A 24711-nucleotide genomic window follows, 5' to 3' on the forward strand; every position below is an offset into this window, starting at 1 on the left:
GGAGGGAGGGGGGGGGTCACCTTCATAAAGCAAGGACTTCCCTACAGGATGTTAGGCAGAGGTATTGATCAGTGCTGGAGAGGTTGGATGGAAATGGCCAAGTGATGGAAAATCTGAAAGAAATGAATGAACAGGTTTGCCAGAATGATGGCAGAGGGACCAGGATTGATGCAGCCACAGAGAAAGAGTCTGCCTTGGATCTCACTCTGGTATCTTGTGCGATGGCAGGAATCTGTGAGTGGGAGTTATGGGAGGAGTCGACAGTAGGGAGTGATCAATGCCCCATAGTATGCACAGTAGGCCGGAGGGGAGGAGGAGGAGTCAGTGGACGGAGTAGACAGGTGGGTATCTGGAAGGGCAAAGTGGGATCAGTTTTAGGACCTGAGTGAGAAAGGTGATGGCTCGGTGGGATATGAGAGAGGATGTGGATAGTATGAATAACTGGGTGAGAACAGCGTTAGTGGCGTTAGTGGAGGTAGCTACTGGGGCGATACCTAAGAGTTCAGGGAGGAGGAGGAGGAGTAAAGCAGTCCCATGGTGGACAGAGGAGTGATAAACAGTATAAACAGGCCCAGGCCCTGGTGAGGAGAACTATCCATCAGTCTGATTCAGTATAAACAGGCCCTGGAGAGGAGAACTATCCATCAGTCTGATTCAGTATAAACAGGCCCTGGAGAGGAGAACTATCTGTCAGTCTGATTCAGTATAAACAGGCCTGGAGAGGAGAACTATCCATCAGTCTGATTCAGTATAAACAGGCCCTGGAGAGGAGAACTATCTGTCAGTCTGATTCAGTATAAACAGGCCTGGAGAGGAGAACTATCCATCAGTCTGATTCAGTATAAACAGGCACTGGTGAGGAGAACTATCCATCAGTCTGATTCAGTATAAACAGGCCCAGGCCCTGGAGAGGAGAACTATCCTTCAGTCTGATTCAGTATAAACAGGCCCAGGCCCTGGAGAGGAGAACTATCCATCAGTCTGATTCAGTATAAACAGACCCTGGAGAGGAGAACTATCCATCAGTCTGATTCAGTATAAACAGGCCCTGGTGAGGAGAACTATCCATCAGTCTGATTCAGTATAAACAGGCCCTGGTGAGGAGAACTATCCGTCAGTCTGATTCAGTATAAACAGGCCCTGGAGAGGAGAACTATCCATCAGTCTGATTCAGTATAAACAGGCCCTGGTGAGGAGAACTATCCATCAGTCTGATTCAGTATAAACAGGCCCTGGTGAGGAGAACTATCCGTCAGTCTGATTCAGTATAAACAGGCCCTGGTGAGGAGAACTATCCATCAGTCTGATTCAGTATAAACAGGCCCTGGTGAGGAGAAGTATCTGTCAGTCTGATTCAGTATAAACAGGCCCTGGAGAGGAGAACTATCCATCAGTCTGATTCAGTATAAACAGGCCCTGGTGAGGAGAACTATCCATCAGTCTGATTCAGTATAAACAGGCCCAGGCCCTGGAGAGGAGAACTATCCATCAGTCTGATTCAGTATAAACAGGCCCAGGCCCTGGAGAGGAGAACTATCCATCAGTCTGATTCAGGAGAGGAGAACTATCCATCAGTCTGATTCAGTATAAACAGGCCCTGGTGAGGAGAACTATCCATCAGTCTGATTCAGTATAAACAGGCCCTGGTGAGGAGAACTATCCGTCAGTCTGATTCAGTATAAACAGGCCCAGGTGAGGAGAACTATCCATCAGTCTGATTCAGTATAAACAGGCCCTGGTGAGGAGAACTATCCGTCAGTCTGATTCAGTATAAACATGCCCTGGTGAGGAGAACTATCCATCAGTCTGATTCAGTATAAACAGGCCCTGGAGAGGAGAACTATCTGTCAGTCTGATTCAGTATAAACAGGCCCTGGTGAGGAGAACTATCCATCAGTCTGATTCAGTATAAACAGGCCCTGGAGAGGAGAACTATCTGTCAGTCTGATTCAGTATAAACAGGCCCTGGTGAGGAGAACTATCCATCAGTCTGATTCAGTATAAACAGGCCCAGGTGAGGAGAACTATCCATCAGTCTGATTCAGTATAAACAGGCCCTGGTGAGGAGAACTATCCATCAGTCTGATTCAGTATAAACAGGCCCTGGTGAGGAGAACTATCCATCAGTCTGATTCAGTATAAACAGGCCCTGGTGAGGAGAACTATCCGTCAGTCTGATTCAGTATAAACAGGCCCTGGAGAGGAGAACTATCTGTCAGTCTGATTCAGTATAAACAGGCCCTGGAGAGGAGAACTATCCATCAGTCTGATTCAGTATAAACAGGCCCTGGAGAGGAGAACTATCCATCAGTCTGATTCAGTATAAACAGGCCCTGGTGAGGAGAACTATCCATCAGTCTGATTCAGTATAAACAGGCCCTGGTGAGGAGAACTATCCGTCAGTCTGATTCAGTATAAACAGGCCCTGGTGAGGAGAACTATCCATCAGTCTGATTCAGTATAAACAGGCCCTGGTGAGGAGAACTATCCATCAGTCTGATTCAGTATAAACAGGCCCTGGTGAGGAGAACTATCCATCAGTCTGATTCAGTATAAACAGGCCCTGGTGAGGAGAACTATCTGTCAGTCTGATTCAGTATAAACAGGCCCTGGTGAGGAGAACTATCTGTCAGGCAAAGAGGTCATGTTGGCGTCAGTTCTGTGACACCATTGGAAGGGCGACACCTGTGGGAGAAGTGTGGGGGATAATTAAGAGGAGGAGTGGGGTCAGAAGGCAGTGGGATTATCCAGTGTTAACGAGGTGGTAGGCTGTGGCAGTAACAGAAGAGGAGAAGGCAGAGATGATGGCCAAAGCATTTATCCAAGTTCATATCTCGGGAAATTTGTCCGACGAGGGGCAGATGGGTAGAAAGAGAACGAGAGAGGAACATCCTGGAGTGCAGAATAGGAGAGAGGATGTAAATCATGAATGCACCATTTACCATGGCATAGGTAAAAAGGGCAGTAGGTAAGGCTGGGTTATCTTCACCTGGGAAAGATAAGGTGTGCTATGTTGTGTTCGCCCGTCTTAGTGATGAGGCACTGGATAAAGTTTTGGCGTTGAACAACAGAGTGTAGGAGGAGGGGAAACTACCAGGCAGCTGGAAGGAGGCAATAGAGGTACCAATCAGGAAGAAAGGGAAGGACTCAACGATGCCAACAAGCTATCGGCCAATAGCTTTAAGGATTAGCCCCTTTTTATCAATCTTTACCTAAAATGACATACCCAAATCTAACTGCCTGTAGCTCAGGCCCTGAAGCAAGATATTATTATATATATTCTTAGTACCATTTGAAAGGAAACACTTTGAAGTTTATGGAAATGTGAAAGGAATGTGGCAGAATATAACACAATAGATCTGGTCAAAGATAACACAAAGAACAAAACAACCGCTCTTTTGTATTTTTTTGTGCCATTATCTTTAAAATGCAAGAGAAAGGCCATAATGTATTATTCCAGCCAAGGTGCAATTTAGAATTTGGCCACTAGATGGCATCAGTGTATGTGCAAAGTGTTAGACTGATCCAATGAACCATTGCATTTCTGTTCAAAATGCTGTATCAAGACTGCCCAAATGTGCCTAATTTGTTTATTAATAACTGTTCATGTACAAAACGGTGTACTCTCCTCAAACAATAGCATGGTATTATTTCACTGTAATAGCTACCGTAAATTGGACAGTGTAGTTAGATTAACAAGAATTAAAGCTTTCTGCCCATATCAGATATGTCTCTGTCCTGGGAAATGTTCTTGTTACTTACAACCGCGTGCTAATCGCATTAGCCTTCGTTAGCTCAACCATCCCGTGGAAGGGACACCGACCCCAAAGAATTAACATCACACGATGAAGGCTGGTCATCAGCAAATACACAATGAAGGCGGGTCATCAGCAAATACACAATGAAGGCGGGTCACCAGCAAATACACAATGAAGGCGGGTCACCAGCAAATACACAATGAAGGCGGGTCACCAGCAAATACACAATGAAGGCTGGTCACCAGCAAATACACAATGAAGGCGGGTCACCAGTGAAAACACAACAAAGGCTGGTCACCTGCCTATGCTGGTCTATGCTGTTTTTTCAGCAGGGGCTGCAACTCAAGCAGTAGAACAGGTACCAGAACTCAGTTGTTGTGTTGTTGCCCAAGTCAAGCTTGTGTATTTTACTCAGTGCTTGAAAGAGCAACTACACAAATAAACACAAATACATGATAAAGTTCTTATGATGATAATTTGTGCTTCAGTGTGGAAGAGACGTTTCCTAGCTGCTGCAGTGTGTCTGGGGCTGCTGTGTGTTCTCCTACTGGCTGGGATCATAGGCCTGTTACTCTACCGTGAGTTTGATATGTTCTCACTCAAATATTCTTCATCGTCTGTGGTGTAATGACCAGGGATCAATTACATTTACATTCCAGTCAAATCAGAAAGTAAACCAAATTCCAAATGTTCCTCATTGAAAAGCATTGAACATAATTGGAATTGGAATTCCAGTGTACTTCCTGAATTGACTGGAAATTAAATGGAATTGACCCTAACCCTGGTAATGTCTGATTAACTTGGTTGTTGATCGTATTATTTCACAGAGAGAACCCTATTGAACAACCTGACTGCAGAGAGAGACCAGTTACAGACCAGTTATAACACCCTGACCAAAGAGAGAGACCAGCTACAGACCAGCTACAACAACCTGACCAAAGAGAGAGACCAGCTACAGACCTCTAATGAATATGCCACATGTCCCCAAGACTGGAAGAAGTCTTGCTGCAGTTGTTACTACATCTCCCCTGATGAGAAAACGTGGGAAGACAGCAGAAAGGACTGTCAGGCGAGAGAAGCAAACCTGGTGATCATCGACAGCAGAGAGGAACAGGCTTTAATCAAAGCGTTCAATAGAAGAGCCTGGTTTGGTCTGACTGACAGAGAAGTTGAGGGAACCTGGAGATGGGTGGATGGCACACCACTGAACACAAGTTACTGGAACAAAGGGGAGCCAAATGATTTGCAAGGAGAAGACTGCGCTTTGGTTGACAACACTCAACAGGACCCAGTAGTGGCTTGGAATGATGTGCCATGTGACCACAAAAATGGTTGAATCTGCGAAAGGCAGGTGTGTTAAGTCTATCAATGACAGGTTGAGGTTGGGAAGAGCTTGGGGGAGCTGGGGTTGGGGAGGGTTGGGGACGGCTGGGGAGGGCTGGGGCTGGGAGGGTTGGGAAGAGCTAGGGTGAGCTGGGGTTGGGGAGGGTTGGGGTTGGGGAGGGCTGGGGAGGGTTGGGGATGGGAAGACCTTGGGGAGGGTTGGTGTCGGGAAGAGATTGGGGAGGGTTGGGGTTGGGAAGACCTTGGGGAGGGGTGGGGTTGGGAAGAGATTGGGGAGGGTTGGGGTTGGGAAGACCTTGGGGAGGGTTGAGGTTGGGAAGAGATTGGGGAGGGCTGGGGTCGGGAAGAGATTGGGGAGGGTTGGGGTTGGGAAGACCTTGGGGAGGGTTGTGGTTGGGAAGACCTTGGGGAGGGTTGGGGTTGGGAAGACCTTGGGGAGGGCTGGGGTTGGGAAGACCTTGGGGATGGGGAGGGTTGGGAAGAGCTTGGGGAGGGCTGGGGTTGGGAAGACCTTGGGGATGGGGAGGGGTGGGAAGAGCTTGGGGAGGGCTTGGGTTGGGGCAGGCTGGGTCGGTGGATAAGGGTTATAAAGGGCCAGTGCAGCAATCCTGACCAACTGATCTAATTGATCAGTTCATTGATTGCTGGAAATCCAAAAACATGAAATGCCTGCGGCACTCCAGGACCAGGGATACCTACCTCTGGGCTAGGGTGTAGGCTGGGTTGAGATCCAGGGGGTTGAGTGGTGATGATGGCTGGGGGAAGACTGGGGGAAGGCTAAGGGTTATGTGAAGGTTGGAGGGAAGGAGGGATCAATACCAGGGGTGCTGGTGGGGTGGATGGGTGGATGCTGGGGTTGTTGGGTTGGGTGGAGGCTGGGGTAAGACTGTGGAGGAGTAGGGGTGGATACTAAGGGTGTTGGGTGGGGTGGAGGATGGGGAAGGCTTGAGGGAGTAGGGGTGGATGGTAAGGGTGTTGGGTGGGGTGGAGGATGGGGAAGGTTTGAGGGAGTAGGGGTGGACGGTAAGGGTGTTGGGTGGGGTGGAGGATGGGAAAGGCTTGAGGGAGTAGGGGAGGACGGTAAGGGTGTTGGGTGGGGTGGAGGATGGGAAAGGCTTGAGGGAGTAGGGGTAGATGCTGAGTTCAGCTACATGCTACTGCAGGTTATTCTCCCATATGGCTGAGTTGACTGTTCAGCTACTGTAGGTTATTCTCCCATATGGCTGAGTTGACTGTTCAGCTACTGTAGGTTACTCTCCCATTCTACTGTAGGTTACTCTCCCATTCTACTGTAGGTTACTCTCCCATGCTACTGTAGGTTACTCTCCATGCTACTGTAGGTTACTCTCCATGCTACTGTAGGTTACTCTCCCATGATACTTTAGGTTACTCTCCCATGTTACTGTAGGTTACTCTCCAATGATACTGTAGGTTACTCTCCCGTGCTACTGTAGGTTACACTCCCATGCCACTGTAGGTTACTCTCCCATGCTACTGTAGGTTACTCTCCCAAGCTACTGTAGGTTACTCTCCCAAGCTACTATAGGTTACTCTCCCATGCCACTGTAGGTTAACCTCCCAAGCTACTGTAGGTTACTCTCCCATGATACTGTATGTTACTCTCCCATGCTACTGTAGGGTACTCTCCCATGCTACTGTACGTTACTCTCCCATGCTACTGTAGTTTACACTCCCATGCCACTGTATGTTACTCTCCCATGCTACTGTAGGTTACTCTCCCATGCTACTGTACGTTACTCTCCCATGCTACTGCAGGTTACACTCCCATGCCACTGTAGGTTAATCTCCCATGCTACTGTAGGTTACTCTTCCATGATACTGTATGTCACTCTCCCATGCTACTGTAGGTTACTCTCCCATGCTACTGTAGGTTACTCTTCCATGATACTGTATGTCACTCTCCCATGCTACTGTAGGTTACTCTCCCATGCTACTGTAGGTTACTCTCCCACGCTACAGTAGGTTACTCTCCCATGCTAATGTAGGTTACTCTCACATGCTACAGTAGGTTACTCTCCCATGCTACTGTAGGTTACTCTCTCATGGTACTGTATGTTACTCTCCCATGCTACTGTAGGTTACTCTCCCACGCTACAGTAGGTTACTCTCCCATGATACTGTAGGTTACTCTCCCACGCTACTGTAGGCTACTCTCCCATGCTACTGTACATTACTCTCCCATGCTACTGTAGGTTACTCTCCCATGCTACTGTAGGTTACTCTCCCACGCTACAGTAGGTTACTCTCCCATGATACTGTAGGTTACTCTCCCATGCTACTGTAGGTTACTCTCCCATGCTACTGTAGGTTACTCTCCCATGCTACTGTAGGTTACTCTCCCATTCTACTGTAGGTTACTCTCCCATGCTACTGTAGGTTACTCTCCCATGCTACTGTAGGTTACTCTCCCATGCAACTGTAGGTTACTCTCCCATGATACTGTAGGTTACTCTCCCATGCTACTGTAGGTTACTCTCCCAAGCCACTGTAGGTTACTCTCCCATGCTACTATAGGTTACTCTCCCAAACTACTGTAGATTACTCTCCCATGCTACTGTAGGTTACTCGCCCATGCTACTGTAGGTTACTCTCCCATGCTACTGTAGGTTACTCTCCCATGCTACTGTATGTTACTCTCCCATGCTACTGTAGGTTAATCTCCCATGCTACTGTAGGTTACTCTCCCATGTTACTGTAGGTTACTCTCCCATGCTACTGTAGGTTACTTTCCCAATTTACTGTAGGTTACTCTCCCATGCTACTGTAGGTTACTCTCCCAAGCTACTGTGGGTTACTCTCCAATGCTACTGTTGGTTACTCTCCAATGCTACTGTAGGTTGCTCTCCAATGCTACAGTAGGTTACTCTCCCATGCTACTGTAGGTTACTCTCCCATGCTACTTTGGGTTACTCTCCCATTCTACTGTAGGTTACTCTCCCATGCTACTGTACGTTACTCTCCCATGCTACTGTACGTTACTCTCCCATGCTACTGTAGGTTACTCTCCCATGATACTGTACGTTACTCTCCCATGCTACTGTAGGTTACTCTCCCGTGCTACTGTAGGTTACACTCCCATGCCACTGTAGGTTACTCTCCCATGCCACTGTAGGTTACTCTCCAATGCTACTGTACGTTACTCTCCCATGCTACTGTAGTTTACACTCCCATGCCACTGTATGTTACTCTCCCATGCTACTGTACGTTACTCTCCCATGCTACTGTATGTTACTCTCCCAACTTACTGTAGGTTACTCTCCCAAGCTACTATAGGTTACTCTCCCATGCCACTGTAGGTTACTCTCCTATGCTACTGTACGTTACTCTCCCATGCTACTGTAGTTTACACTCCCATGCCACTGTATGTTACTCTCCCATGCTACTGTAGGTTACTCTCCCATGCTACTGTACGTTACTCTCCCATGCTACTGCAGGTTACACTCCCATGCTACTGTAGGTTACTCTCCCATGATACTGTATGTTACTCTCCATGATACTGTACATTACTCTCCCATGCTACTGCAGGTTACACTCCCATGCCACTGTAGGTTAATCTCCGATGCTACTGTAGGTTACTCTCCCATGCTACTGTACGTTACTCTCCCATGCTACTGTACATTACTCTCCCATGCTACTGTAGGTTACTCTCCCATACTACTGTAGGTTACTCTCCCATGCTACTGTGGGTTACTCTCCCATGCTACTGTATGTTACTTTCCCATGCTACTGTAGGTTACTCTCCATGCTACTGTAGGTTACTCTCCATGCTACTGTAGGTTACTCTCCCATGCTACTGTAGGTTACTCTCCCATGCTACTGTAGGTTACTCTCCATGCTACTGTAGGTTACTCTCCATGCTACTGTAGGTTACTCTCCCATGCTACTGTAGTTTACACTCCCATGCCACTGTATGTTACTCTCCCATGCTACTGTAGGTTACTCTCCCATGCTACTGTACGTTACTCTCCCATGCTACTGCAGGTTACACTCCCATGCCACTGTAGGTTAATCTCCCATGCTACTGTAGGTTACTCTTCCATGATACTGTATGTCACTCTCCCATGCTACTGTAGGTTACTCTCCCATGCTACTGTAGGTTACTCTTCCATGATACTGTATGTCACTCTCCCATGCTACTGTAGGTTACTCTCCCATGCTACTGTAGGTTACTATCCCACGCTACAGTAGGTTACTCTCCCATGCTAATGTAGGTTACTCTCACATGCTACAGTAGGTTACTCTCCCATGCTACTGTAGGTTACTCTCTCATGGTACTGTATGTTACTCTCCCATGCTACTGTAGGTTACTCTCCCACGCTACAGTAGGTTACTCTCCCATGATACTGTAGGTTACTCTCCCACGCTACTGTAGGCTACTCTCCCATGCTACTGTACATTACTCTCCCATGCTACTGTAGGTTACTCTCCCATGCTACTGTAGGTTACTCTCCCACGCTACAGTAGGTTACTCTCCCATGATACTGTAGGTTACTCTCCCATGCTACTGTAGGTTACTCTCCCATGCTACTGTAGGTTACTCTCCCATGCTACTGTAGGTTACTCTCCCATGCTACTGTAGGTTACTCTCCCATTCTACTGTAGGTTACTCTCCCATGCTACTGTAGGTTACTCTCCCATGCTACTGTAGGTTACTCTCCCATGCAACTGTAGGTTACTCTCCCATGATACTGTAGGTTACTCTCCCATGCTACTGTAGGTTACTCTCCCAAGCCACTGTAGGTTACTCTCCCATGCTACTATAGGTTACTCTCCCAAACTACTGTAGATTACTCTCCCATGCTACTGTAGGTTACTCGCCCATGCTACTGTAGGTTACTCTCCCATGCTACTGTAGGTTACTCTCCCATGCTACTGTATGTTACTCTCCCATGCTACTGTAGGTTAATCTCCCATGCTACTGTAGGTTACTCTCCCATGTTACTGTAGGTTACTCTCCCATGCTACTGTAGGTTACTTTCCCAATTTACTGTAGGTTACTCTCCCATGCTACTGTAGGTTACTCTCCCAAGCTACTGTGGGTTACTCTCCCATGCTACTGTTGGTTACTCTCCCATGCTACTGTATGTTACTCTCCCATGCTACTGTAGGTTAATCTCCCATGCTACTGTAGGTTACTCTCCCATGTTACTGTAGGTTACTCTCCCATGCTACTGTAGGTTACTCTCCCAACTTACTGTAGGTTACTCTCCCAAGCTACTATAGGTTACTCTCCCATGCCACTGTAGGTTACTCTCCAATGCTACTGTACGTTACTCTCCCATGCTACTGTAGTTTACACTCCCATGCCACTGTATGTTACTCTCCCATGCTACTGTACGTTACTCTCCCATGCTACTGTATGTTACTCTCCCAACTTACTGTAGGATACTCTCCCAAGCTACTATAGGTTACTCTCCCATGCCACTGTAGGTTACTCTCCAATGCTACTGTACGTTACTCTCCCATGCTACTGTAGTTTACACTCCCATGCCACTGTATGTTACTCTCCCATGCTACTGTAGGTTACTCTCCCATGCTACTGTACGTTACTCTCCCATGCTACTGCAGGTTACACTCCCATGCTACTGTAGGTTACTCTCCCATGATACTGTATGTTACTCTCCATGATACTGTACATTACTCTCCCATGCTACTGCAGGTTACACTCCCATGCCACTGTAGGTTAATCTCCGATGCTACTGTAGGTTACTCTCCCATGCTACTGTACGTTACTCTCCCATGCTACTGTACATTACTCTCCCATGCTACTGTAGGTTACTCTCCCATACTACTGTAGGTTACTCTCCCATGCTACTGTGGGTTACTCTCCCATGCTACTGTATGTTACTTTCCCATGCAAATGTAGGTTACTCTCCATGCTACTGTAGGTTACTCTCCATGCTACTGTAGGTTACTCTCCCATGCTACTGTAGGTTACTCTCCCATGCTACTGTAGGTTACTCTCCATGCTACTGTAGGTTACTCTCCATGCTACTGTAGGTTACTCTCCCATGCTACTGTAGGTTACTCTCCCATGATACTTTAGGTTACTCTCCATGCTACTGTAGGTTACTCTCCCATACTACTGTAGGTTACTCTCCCATGTTACTGTAGGTTACTCTCCAATGATACTGTAGGTTACTCTCCCGTGCTACTGTAGGTTACACTCCCATGCCACTGTAGGTTACTCTCCCATGCTACTGTAGGTTACTCTCCCAAGCTACTGTAGGTTACTCTCCCAAGCTACTATAGGTTACTCTCCCATGCCACTGTAGGTTAACCTCCCAAGCTACTGTAGGTTACTCTCCCATGATACTGTATGTTACTCTCCCATGCTACTGTAGGGTACTCTCCCATGCTACTGTACGTTACTCTCCCATGCTACTGTAGTTTACACTCCCATGCCACTGTATGTTACTCTCCCATGCTACTGTAGGTTACTCTCCCATGCTACTGTACGTTACTCTCCCATGCTACTGTACATTACTCTCAAATGCTACTGTAGGTTACTCTCCCATACTACTGTAGGTTACTCTCCCATGCTACTGTGGTTTACTCTCCCATGCTACTGTATGTTACTTTCCCATGCTACTGTAGGTTACTCTCCATGCTACTGTAGGTTACTCTCCATGCTACTGTAGGTTACTCTCCCATGCTACTGTAGGTTACTCTCCCATGCTACTGTAGGTTACTCTCCATGCTACTGTAGGTTACTCTCCATGCTACTGTAGGTTACTCTCCCATGCTACTGTAGTTTACACTCCCATGCCACTGTATGTTACTCTCCCATGCTACTGTAGGTTACTCTCCCATGCTACTGTACGTTACTCTCCCATGCTACTGCAGGTTACACTCCCATGCCACTGTAGGTTAATCTCCCATGCTACTGTAGGTTACTCTTCCATGATACTGTATGTCACTCTCCCATGCTACTGTAGGTTACTCTCCCATGCTACTGTAGGTTACTCTTCCATGATACTGTATGTCACTCTCCCATGCTACTGTAGGTTACTCTCCCATGCTACTGTAGGTTACTCTCCCACGCTACAGTAGGTTACTCTCCCATGCTAATGTAGGTTACTCTCACATGCTACAGTAGGTTACTCTCCCATGCTACTGTAGGTTACTCTCTCATGGTACTGTATGTTACTCTCCCATGCTACTGTAGGTTACTCTCCCACGCTACAGTAGGTTACTCTCCCATGATACTGTAGGTTACTCTCCCACGCTACTGTAGGCTACTCTCCCATGCTACTGTACATTACTCTCCCATGCTACTGTAGGTTACTCTCCCATGCTACTGTAGGTTACTCTCCCACGCTACAGTAGGTTACTCTCCCATGATACTGTAGGTTACTCTCCCATGCTACTGTAGGTTACTCTCCCATGCTACTGTAGGTTACTCTCCCATGCTACTGTAGGTTACTCTCCCATGCTACTGTAGGTTACTCTCCCATTCTACTGTAGGTTACTCTCCCATGCTACTGTAGGTTACTCTCCCATGCTACTGTAGGTTACTCTCCCATGCAACTGTAGGTTACTCTCCCATGATACTGTAGGTTACTCTCCCATGCTACTGTAGGTTACTCTCCCAAGCCACTGTAGGTTACTCTCCCATGCTACTATAGGTTACTCTCCCAAACTACTGTAGATTACTCTCACATGCTACTGTAGGTTACTCGCCCATGCTACTGTAGGTTACTCTCCCATGCTACTGTAGGTTACTCTCCCATGCTACTGTATGTTACTCTCCCATGCTACTGTAGGTTAATCTCCCATGCTACTGTAGGTTACTCTCCCATGTTACTGTAGGTTACTCTCCCATGCTACTGTAGGTTACTTTCCCAATTTACTGTAGGTTACTCTCCCATGCTACTGTAGGTTACTCTCCCAAGCTACTGTGGGTTACTCTCCCATGCTACTGTTGGTTACTCTCCCATGCTACTGTATGTTACTCTCCCATGCTACTGTAGGTTAATCTCCCATGCTACTGTAGGTTACTCTCCCATGTTACTGTAGGTTACTCTCCCATGCTACTGTAGGTTACTCTCCCAACTTACTGTAGGTTACTCTCCCAAGCTACTATAGGTTACTCTCCCATGCCACTGTAGGTTACTCTCCAATGCTACTGTACGTTACTCTCCCATGCTACTGTAGTTTACACTCCCATGCCACTGTATGTTACTCTCCCATGCTACTGTACGTTACTCTCCCATGCTACTGTATGTTACTCTCCCAACTTACTGTAGGTTACTCTCCCAAGCTACTATAGGTTACTCTCCCATGCCACTGTAGGTTACTCTCCAATGCTACTGTACGTTACTCTCCCATGCTACTGTAGTTTACACTCCCATGCCACTGTATGTTACTCTCCCATGCTACTGTAGGTTACTCTCCCATGCTACTGTACGTTACTCTCCCATGCTACTGCAGGTTACACTCCCATGCTACTGTAGGTTACTCTCCCATGATACTGTATGTTACTCTCCATGATACTGTACATTACTCTCCCATGCTACTGCAGGTTACACTCCCATGCCACTGTAGGTTAATCTCCGATGCTACTGTAGGTTACTCTCCCATGCTACTGTACGTTACTCTCCCATGCTACTGTACATTACTCTCCCATGCTACTGTAGGTTACTCTCCCATACTACTGTAGGTTACTCTCCCATGCTACTGTGGGTTACTCTCCCATGCTACTGTATGTTACTTTCCCATGCAAATGTAGGTTACTCTCCATGCTACTGTAGGTTACTCTCCATGCTACTGTAGGTTACTCTCCCATGCTACTGTAGGTTACTCTCCCATGCTACTGTAGGTTACTCTCCATGCTACTGTAGGTTACTCTCCATGCTACTGTAGGTTACTCTCCCATGCTACTGTAGGTTACTCTCCCATGATACTTTAGGTTACTCTCCATGCTACTGTAGGTTACTCTCCCATACTACTGTAGGTTACTCTCCCATGTTACTGTAGGTTACTCTCCAATGATACTGTAGGTTACTCTCCCGTGCTACTGTAGGTTACACTCCCATGCCACTGTAGGTTACTCTCCCATGCTACTGTAGGTTACTCTCCCAAGCTACTGTAGGTTACTCTCCCAAGCTACTATAGGTTACTCTCCCATGCCACTGTAGGTTAACCTCCCAAGCTACTGTAGGTTACTCTCCCATGATACTGTATGTTACTCTCCCATGCTACTGTAGGGTACTCTCCCATGCTACTGTACGTTACTCTCCCATGCTACTGTAGTTTACACTCCCATGCCACTGTATGTTACTCTCCCATGCTACTGTAGGTTACTCTCCCATGCTACTGTACGTTACTCTCCCATGCTACTGCAGGTTACACTCCCATGCCACTGTAGGTTAATCTCCCATGCTACTGTAGGTTACTCTTCCATGATACTGTATGTCACTCTCCCATGCTACTGTAGGTTACTCTCCCATGCTACTGTAGGTTACTCTTCCATGCTACTGTAGGTTACTCTTCCATGATACTGTATGTCACTCTCCCATGCTACTGTAGGTTACTCTCCCATGCAACTGTAGGTTACTCTCCCATGATACTGTAGGTTACTCTCCCATGCTACTGTAGGTTACTCTCCCAAGCCACTGTAGGTTACTCTCCCATGCTACTATAGGTTACTCTCCCAAACTACTGTAGATTACTCTCCCATGCTACTGTAGGTTACTCGCCCATGCTACTGTAGGTTACTCTCCCATGCTACTGTAGGTTACTCTCCCATGCTACTGTATGTTACTCTCCCATGCTACTGTAGGTTAATCTCCCATGCTACTGTAGGTTACTCTCCCATGTTACTGTAGGTTACTCTCCCATGCTACTGTAGGTTACTTTCCCAATTTACTGTAGGTTACTCTCCCATGCTACTGTAGGTTACTCTCCCAAGCTACTGTGGGTTACTCTCCCATGCTACTGTTGGTTACTCTCCAATGCTACTGTAGGTTGCTCTCCAATGCTACAGTAGGTTACTCTCCCATGCTACTGTAGGTTACTCTCCCATGCTACTTTGGGTTACTCTCCCATTCTACTGTAGGTTACTCTCCCATGCTACTGTACGTTACTCTCCCATGCTACTGTACATTACTCTCCCATGCTACTGTAGGTTACTCTCCCATGATACTGTAGGTTACTCTCCCATGCTACTGTAGGTTACTCTCCCGTGCTACTGTAGGTTACACTCCCATGCCACTGTAGGTTACTCTCCCATGCTACTGTAGGTTACTCTCCCAACTTACTGTAGGTTACTCTCCCAAGCTACTATAGGTTACTCTCCCATGCCACTGTAGGTTACTCTCCAATGCTACTGTACGTTACTCTCCCATGCTACTGTAGTTTACACTCCCATGCCACTGTATGTTACTCTCCCATGCTACTGTACGTTACTCTCCCATGCTACTGTATGTTACTCTCCCAACTTACTGTAGGTTACTCTCCCAAGCTACTATAGGTTACTCTCCCATGCCACTGTAGGTTACTCTCCAATGCTACTGTACGTTACTCTCCCATGCTACTGTAGTTTACACTCCCATGCCACTGTATGTTACTCTCCCATGCTACTGTAGGTTACTCTCCCATGCTACTGTACGTTACTCTCCCATGCTACTGCAGGTTACACTCCCATGCTACTGTAGGTTACTCTCCCATGATACTGTATGTTACTCTCCATGATACTGTACATTACTCTCCCATGCTACTGCAGGTTACACTCCCATGCCACTGTAGGTTAATCTCCGATGCTACTGTACGTTACTCTCCCATGCTACTGTACATTACTCTCCCATGCTACTGTAGGTTACTCTCCCATACTACTGTAGGTTACTCTCCCATGCTACTGTGGGTTACTCTCCCATGCTACTGTATGTTACTTTCCCATGCTACTGTAGGTTACTCTCCATGCTACTGTAGGTTACTCTCCATGCTACTGTAGGTTACTCTCCCATGCTACTGTAGGTTACTCTCCCATGCTACTGTAGGTTACTCTCCATGCTACTGTAGGTTACTCTCCATGCTACTGTAGGTTACTCTCCCATGCTACTGTAGGTTACTCTCCCATGACACTTTAGGTTACTCTCCATGCTACTGTAGGTTACTCTCCCATACTACTGTAGGTTACTCTCCCATGCTACTGTAGGTTACTCTCCCATGTTACTGTAGGTTACTCTCCCATGATACTGTAGGTTACTCTCCCATGCTACTGTAGGTTACTCTCCCGTGCTACTGTAGGTTACACTCCCATGCCACTGTAGATTACTCTCCCATGCTACTGTAGGTTACTCTCCCAACTTACTGTAGGTTACTCTCCAATGCTACTGTACGTTACTCTCCCATGCTACTGTAGTTTACACTCCCATGCCACTATGTTACTCTCCCATGCTACTGTACGTTACTCTCCCATGCTACTGTATGTTACTCTCCCAACTTACTGTAGGTTACTCTCCCAAGCTACTATAGGTTACTCTCCCATGCCACTGTAGGTTACTCTCCAATGCTACTGTACGTTACTCTCCCATGCTACTGTAGTTTACACTCCCATGCCACTGTATGTTACTCTCCCATGCTACTGTAGGTTACTCTCCCATGCTACTGTACGTTACTCTCCCATGCTACTGCAGGTTACACTCCCATGCTACTGTAGGTTACTCTCCCATGATACTGTATGTTACTCTCCATGATACTGTACATTACTCTCCCATGCTACTGCAGGTTACACTCCCATGCCACTGTAGGTTAATCTCCCATGCTACTGTAGGTTACTCTTCCATGATACTGTATGTCACTCTCCATGCTACTGTAGGTTACTCTCCCATGCTACTCTAGGTTACACTTCCATGATACTGTATGTCACTCTCCCATGCTACTGTAGGTTACTCTCCCATGCTACTGTAGGTTACTCTCCCACGCTACAGTAGGTTACTCTCCCACGCTACTGTAGATTACTCTCCCATGCTACTGTAGGTTACTCTCTCATGTTACTGTATGTTACTCTCCCATGCTACTGTAGGTTACTCTCCCATTCTACTGTAGGTTACTCTCCCATGCTACTGTAGGTTACTCTCCCATTCTACTGTAGGTTACTCTCCCATGCTACTGTAGGTTACTCTCCCATGCTACTGTAGGTTACTCTCCCATGCTACTGTAGGTTACTCTCCCATGCTACTGTAGGTTACTCTCCCATGCTACTCTAGGTTACCCTCCCATGCTACTGTAAGTTACTCTCCCATGATACTGTAGGTTACTCTCCCATGCTACTGTAGGTTACTCTCCCACGCTACAGTAGGTTACTCTCAAATGCTACTGTAGGTTACTCTCCAATGCTACTGTAGGTTACTCTCCCATGCTACTTCAGGTTACTCTCCCATTCTACTGTAGGTTACTCTCCCATGCTACTGTAGGTTACTCTCCCATTCTACTGTAGGTTACTCTCCCATGCTACTGTAGGTTACTCTCCCATGCTACTGTAGGTTACTCTCCCATGCTACTGTAGGTTACTCTCCCATGCTACTGTAGGTTACTCTCCCATGCTACTCTAGGTTACCCTCCCATGCTACTGTAGGTTACTCTTCCATGATACTGTAGGTTACTCTCCCATGCTACTGTAGGTTACTCTCCCATGCTACTGTAGGTTACTGTCCCACGCTACAGTAGGTTACTCTCCCATGCTACTGTACGTTACTCTCCCATGCTACTGTAGGTTACTCTCCCATGCTACTGTAGGTTACACTCCCATGTCACTGTAGGTTACTCTCCCATGCTACTGTAGGTTACTCTCCCTTGCCACTGTAGGTTACTCTCCCATGCTACTGTTCCCATGCTACTGTAGGTTACTCTCCCATGCCACTGTAGGTTACTCTCCCATGCTACTGTAGGTTACTCTCCCATGCCACTGTAGGTTACTCTCCCATGCTACAGTAGGTTACTCTCCCATGCCACTGTAGGTTACTCGCCCATGCTACTGTAGGGTACTCTCCCATGCTACTGTAGGTTACTCTCCCATGCTACTGTAGGTTACTCTCCCATGCCACTGTAGGTTACTCTCCCATGCTACTGTAGGTTACTCTCCCATGCTACAGTAGGTTACTCTCCCATGCTACAGTAGGTTACTCTCCCATGCTACAGTAGGTTACTCTCCCATGCTACTGTAGGTTACTCTCCCATGCTGCAGTAGGTTACTCTCCCATGCTACAGTAGGTTACTCTCCCATGCTACTGTACATTACTCTCCCATGCTACTGCAGGTTACACTCCCATGCCACTGTAGGTTAATCTCCCATGCTACTGTAGGTTACTCTTCCATGATACTGTATGTCACTCTCCCATGCTACTGTAGGTTACTCTCCCATGCTACTGTAGGTTACTCTTCCATGATACTGTATGTCACTCTCCCATGCTACTGTAGGTTACTCTCCCATGCTACTGTAGGTTACTCTCCCACGCTACAGTAGGTTACTCTCCCATGCTACTGTAGGTTACTCTCCCATGATACTGTATGTTACTCTCCCATGCTACTGTAGGTTACTCTCTCATGTTACTGTATGTTACTCTCCCATGCTACTGTAGGTTACTCTCTCATGTTACTGTATGTTACTCTCCCATGCTACTGTAGGTTACTCTCCCACGCTACAGTAGGTTACTCTCCCATGATACTGTAGGTTACTCTCCCACGCTACTGTAGGCTACTCTCCCATGCTACTGTACATTACTCTCCCATGCTACTGTAGGTTACTCTCCCATTCTACTGTATGTTACTCTCCCACGCTACAGTAGGTTACTCTAAAATGCTACTGTATGTTACTCTCCCATGCTACTGTAGGTTACTCTCCCATGCTACTGTAGGTTACTCTCCCATGCTACTGTAGGTTACTCTCCCATGCTACTGTAGGTTACTCTCCCATTCTACTTTAGGTTACTCTCCCATGCTACTGTAGGTTACTCTCCCATGCTACTGTAGGTTACTCTCCCATGCAACTGTAGGTTACTCTCCCATGATACTGTAGGTTACTCTCCCATGCTACTGTAGGTTACTCTCCCAAGCCACTGTAGGTTACTCTCCCATGCTACTATAGGTTACTCTCCCAAACTACTGTAGATTACTCTCCCATGCTACTGTAGGTTACTCGCCCATGCTACTGTAGGTTACTCTCCCATGCTACTGTAGGTTACTCTCCCATGCTACTGTATGTTACTCTCCCATGCTACTGTAGGTTAATCTCCCATGCTACTGTAGGTTACTCGCCCATGCTACTGTAGGTTACTCTCCCATGCTACTGTAGGTTACTTTCCCAATTTACTGTAGGTTACTCTCCCATGCTACTGTAGGTTACTCTCCCAAGCTACTGTGGGTTACTGTCCCATGCTACTGTTGGTTACTCTCCAATGCTACTGTAGGTTGCTCTCCAATGCTACAGTAGGTTACTCTCCCATGCTACTGTAGGTTACTCTCCCATGCTACTTTGGGTTACTCTCCCATTCTACTGTAGGTTACTCTCCCATGCTACTGTACGTTACTCTCCCATGCTACTGTACATTACTCTCCCATGCTACTGTAGGTTACTCTCCCATGATACTGTAGGTTACTCTCCCATGCTACTGTAGGTTACTCTCCCGTGCTACTGTAGGTTACACTCCCATGCCACTGTAGGTTACTCTCCCATGCTACTGTAGGTTACTCTCCCAACTTACTGTAGGTTACTCTCCCAAGCTACTATAGGTTACTCTCCCATGCCACTGTAGGTTACTCTCCAATGCTACTGCACGTTACTCTCCCATGCTACTGTAGTTTACACTCCCATGCTACTGTATGTTACTCTCCCATGCTACTGTACGTTACTCTCCCATGCTACTGTATGTTACTCTCCCAACTTACTGTAGGTTACTCTCCCAAGCTACTATAGGTTACTCTCCCATGCCACTGTAGGTTACTCTCCAATGCTACTGTACGTTACTCTCCCATGCTACTGTAGTTTACACTCCCATGCCACTGTATGTTACTCTCCCATGCTACTGTAGGTTACTCTCCCATGCTACTGTACGTTACTCTCCCATGCTACTGCAGGTTACACTCCCATGCTACTGTAGGTTACTCTCCCATGATACTGTATGTTACTCTCCATGATACTGTACATTACTCTCCCATGCTACTGCAGGTTACACTCCCATGCCACTGTAGGTTAATCTCCGATGCTACTGTAGGTTACTCTCCCATGCTACTGTACGTTACTCTCCCATGCTACTGTACATTACTCTCCCATGCTACTGTAGGTTACTCTCCCATACTACTGTAGGTTACTCTCCCATGCTACTGTGGGTTACTCTCCATGCTACTGTAGGTTACTCTCCATGCTACTGTAGGTTACTCTCCCATGCTACTGTAGGTTACTCTCCATGCTACTGTAGGTTACTCTCCATGCTACTGTAGGTTACTCTCCCATGCTACTGTAGGTTACTCTCCCATGATACTTTAGGTTACTCTCCATGCTACTGTAGGTTACTCTCCCATACTACTGTAGGTTACTCTCCCATGCTACTGTAGGTTACTCTCCCATGTTACTGTAGGTTACTCTCCCATGATACTGTAGGTTACTCTCCCATGCTACTGTAGGTTACTCTCCCGTGCTACTGTAGGTTACACTCCCATGCCACTGTAGATTACTCTCCCATGCTACTGTAGGTTACTCTCCCAACTTACTGTAGGTTACTCTCCAATGCTACTGTACGTTACTCTCCCATGCTACTGTAGTTTACACTCCCATGCCACTGTATGTTACTCTCCCATGCTACTGTACGTTACTCTCCCATGCTACTGTATGTTACTCTCCCAACTTACTGTAGGTTACTCTCCCAAGCTACTATAGGTTACTCTCCCATGCCACTGTAGGTTACTCTCCAATGCTACTGTACGTTACTCTCCCATACTACTGTAGTTTACACTCCCATGCCACTGTATGTTACTCTCCCATGCTACTGTAGGTTACTCTCCCATGCTACTGTACGTTACTCTCCCATGCTACTGCAGGTTACACTCCCATGCTACTGTAGGTTACTCTCCCATGATACTGTATGTTACTCTCCATGATACTGTACATTACTCTCCCATGCTACTGCAGGTTACACTCCCATGCCACTGTAGGTTAATCTCCCATGCTACTGTAGGTTACTCTTCCATGATACTGTATGTCACTCTCCATGCTACTGTAGGTTACTCTCCCATGCTACTCTAGGTTACTCTTCCATGATACTGTATGTCACTCTCCCATGCTACTGTAGGTTACGCTCCCATGCTACTGTAGGTTACTCTCCCACGCTACAGTAGGTTACTCTCCCACGCTACTGTAGATTACTCTCCCATGCTACTGTAGGTTACTCTCTCATGTTACTGTATGTTACTCTCCCATGCTACTGTAGGTTACTCTCCCATTCTACTGTAGGTTACTCTCCCATGCTACTGTAGGTTACTCTCCCATGCTACTGTAGGTTACTCTCCCATGCTACTGTAGGTTACTCTCCCATGCTACTGTAGGTTACTCTCCCATGCTACTGTAGGTTACTCTCCCATGCTACTCTAGGTTACCCTCCCATGCTACTGTAAGTTACTCTCCCATGATACTGTAGGTTACTCTCCCATGCTACTGTAGGTTACTCTCCCACGCTACAGTAGGTTACTCTCAAATGCTACTGTAGGTTACTCTCCAATGCTACTGTAGGTTACTCTCCCATGCTACTGTAGGTTACTCTCCCATTCTACTGTAGGTTACTCTCCCATGCTACTGTAGGTTACTCTCCCATTCTACTGTAGGTTACTCTCCCATGCTACTGTAGGTTACTCTCCCATGCTACTGTAGGTTACTCTCCCATGCTACTGTAGGTTACTCTCCCATGCTACTGTAGGTTACTCTCCCATGCTACTCTAGGTTACCCTCCCATGCTACTGTAGGTTACTCTTCCATGATACTGTAGGTTACTCTCCCATGCTACTGTAGGTTACTCTCCCATGCTACTGTAGGTTACTCTCCCACGCTACAGTAGGTTACTCTCCCATGCTACTGTACGTTACTCTCCCATGCTACTGTAGGTTACTCTCCCATGCTACTGTAGGTTACACTCCCATGTCACTGTAGGTTACTCTCCCATGCTACTGTAGGTTACTCTCCCTTGCCACTGTAGGTTACTCTCCCATGCTACTGTAGGTTACTCTCCCATGCCACTGTAGGTTACTCTCCCATGCTACAGTAGGTTACTCTCCCATGCCACTGTAGGTTACTCGCCCATGCTACTGTAGGGTACTCTCCCATGCTACTGTAGGTTACTCTCCCATGCTACAGTAGGTTACTCTCCCATGCCACTGTAGGTTACTCTCCCATGCTACTGTAGGTTACTCTCCCATGCTACAGTAGGTTACTCTCCCATGCTACAGTAGGTTACTCTCCCATGCTACAGTAGGTTACTCTCCCATGCTACTGTAGGTTACTCTCCCATGCTACTGTAGGTTACTCTCCCATGCTACAGTAGGTTACTCTCCCATGCTACAGTAGGTTACTCTCCCATGCTACAGTAGGTTACTCTCCCATGATACTGTATGTTACTCTCCCATGCTACTGTAGGTTACTCTCTCATGTTACTGTATGTTACTCTCCCATGCTACTGTAGGTTACTCTCCCATGCCACTGTAGGTTACTCTCCCATGCTACTGTAGGTTACTCTCCCATGCCACTGTAGGTTACTCTCCCATGCTACAGTAGGTTACTCTCCCATGCCACTGTAGGTTACTCGCCCATGCTACTGTAGGGTACTCTCCCATGCTACTGTAGGTTACTCTCCCATGCTACAGTAGGTTACTCTCCCATGCCACTGTAGGTTACTCTCCCATGCTACTGTAGGTTACTCTCCCATGCTACAGTAGGTTACTCTCCCATGCTACAGTAGGTTACTCTCCCATGCTACAGTAGGTTACTCTCCCATGCTACTGTAGGTTACTCTCCCATGCTGCAGTAGGTTACTCTCCCATGCTACAGTAGGTTACTCTCCCATGCTACTGTACATTACTCTCCCATGCTACTGCAGGTTACACTCCCATGCCACTGTAGGTTACTCTCCCATGCTACTGTAGGTTACTCTTCCATGATACTGTATGTCACTCTCCATGCTACTGTAGGTTACTCTCCCATGCTACTCTAGGTTACTCTTCCATGATACTGTATGTCACTCTCCCATGCTACTGTAGGTTACTCTCCCATGCTACTGTAGGTTACTCTCCCACGCTACAGTAGGTTACTCTCCCACGCTACTGTAGATTACTCTCCCATGCTACTGTAGGTTACTCTCTCATGTTACTGTATGTTACTCTCCCATGCTACTGTAGGTTACTCTCCCATTCTACTGTAGGTTACTCTCCCATGCTACTGTAGGTTACTCTCCCATGCTACTGTAGGTTACTCTCCCATGCTACTGTAGGTTACTCTCCCATGCTACTGTAGGTTACTCTCCCATGCTACTGTAGGTTACTCTCCCATGCTACTGTAGGTTACTCTCCCATGCTACTCTAGGTTACCCTCCCATGCTACTGTAAGTTACTCTCCCATGATACTGTAGGTTACTCTCCCATGCTACTGTAGGTTACTCTCCCACGCTACAGTAGGTTACTCTCAAATGCTACTGTAGGTTACTCTCCAATGCTACTGTAGGTTACTCTCCCATGCTACTGTAGGTTACTCTCCCATTCTACTGTAGGTTACTCTCCCATGCTACTGTAGGTTACTCTCCCATTCTACTGTAGGTTACTCTCCCATGCTACTGTAGGTTACTCTCCCATGCTACTGTAGGTTACTCTCCCATGCTACTGTAGGTTACTCTCCCATGCTACTGTAGGTTACTCTCCCATGCTACTCTAGGTTACCCTCCCATGCTACTGTAGGTTACTCTTCCATGATACTGTAGGTTACTCTCCCATGCTACTGTAGGTTACTCTGCCATGCTACTGTAGGTTACTCTCCCACGCTACAGTAGGTTACTCTCCCATGCTACTGTACGTTACTCTCCCATGCTACTGTAGGTTACTCTCCCATGCTACTGTAGGTTACACTCCCATGTCACTGTAGGTTACTCTCCCATGCTACTGTAGGTTACTCTCCCTTGCCACTGTAGGTTACTCTCCCATGCTACTGTTCCCATGCTACTGTAGGTTACTCTCCCATGCCACTGTAGGTTACTCTCCCATGCTACTGTAGGTTACTCTCCCATGCCACTGTAGGTTACTCTCCCATGCTACAGTAGGTTACTCTCCCATGCCACTGTAGGTTACTCGCCCATGCTACTGTAGGGTACTCTCCCATGCTACTGTAGGTTACTCTCCCATGCTACAGTAGGTTACTCTCCCATGCCACTGTAGGTTACTCTCCCATGCTACTGTAGGTTACTCTCCCATGCTACAGTAGGTTACTCTCCCATGCTACAGTAGGTTACTCTCCCATGCTACAGTAGGTTACTCTCCCATGCTACTGTAGGTTACTCTCCCATGCTGCAGTAGGTTACTCTCCCATGCTACAGTAGGTTACTCTCCCATGCTACTG

At 47.0% G+C, this 24711-nt stretch overlaps 2 protein-coding genes across 2 annotated transcripts; one reads left to right on the forward strand and one right to left on the reverse strand.

The window, feature by feature from the left end:
- The first annotated feature begins 221 nt into the window (after window positions 1–221).
- On the forward strand, window positions 222–5094 carry LOC120041732 (C-type lectin domain family 4 member M-like). The gene is made up of 3 exons (XM_038986595.1): window positions 222–234; window positions 4247–4336; window positions 4616–5094. Exons 1-3 carry the CDS (start codon window positions 222–224, stop codon window positions 5092–5094), a joined length of 582 nt encoding a protein of 193 aa, XP_038842523.1.
- A 127-nt stretch (window positions 5095–5221) lies between these two features.
- Window positions 5222–6217, reverse strand: LOC120041733 (extensin-like; the record flags this gene model as incomplete). The annotated part of the gene is made up of 2 exons (XM_038986596.1): window positions 5222–5597; window positions 5922–6217. Coding segments are annotated over 2 exons (672 nt in total), but the record flags the coding sequence as incomplete, so codon positions are not given.
- Window positions 6218–24711: the final 18494 nt, after the last annotated feature.

This window comes from Salvelinus namaycush, unplaced genomic scaffold (assembly GCF_016432855.1).
Source record: "Salvelinus namaycush isolate Seneca unplaced genomic scaffold, SaNama_1.0 Scaffold519, whole genome shotgun sequence".
NCBI classification, from domain to species: domain Eukaryota; kingdom Metazoa; phylum Chordata; class Actinopteri; order Salmoniformes; family Salmonidae; genus Salvelinus; species Salvelinus namaycush.

Excerpts from the sequence above, each read along its gene's own strand:
- LOC120041732 (XM_038986595.1), top strand. Across the intron at positions 4,337-4,615 it reads CATAGGCCTGTTACTCTACC|AGAGAGACCAGTTACAGACC; the intron begins GTGAGTTTGATA and ends ACCTGACTGCAG.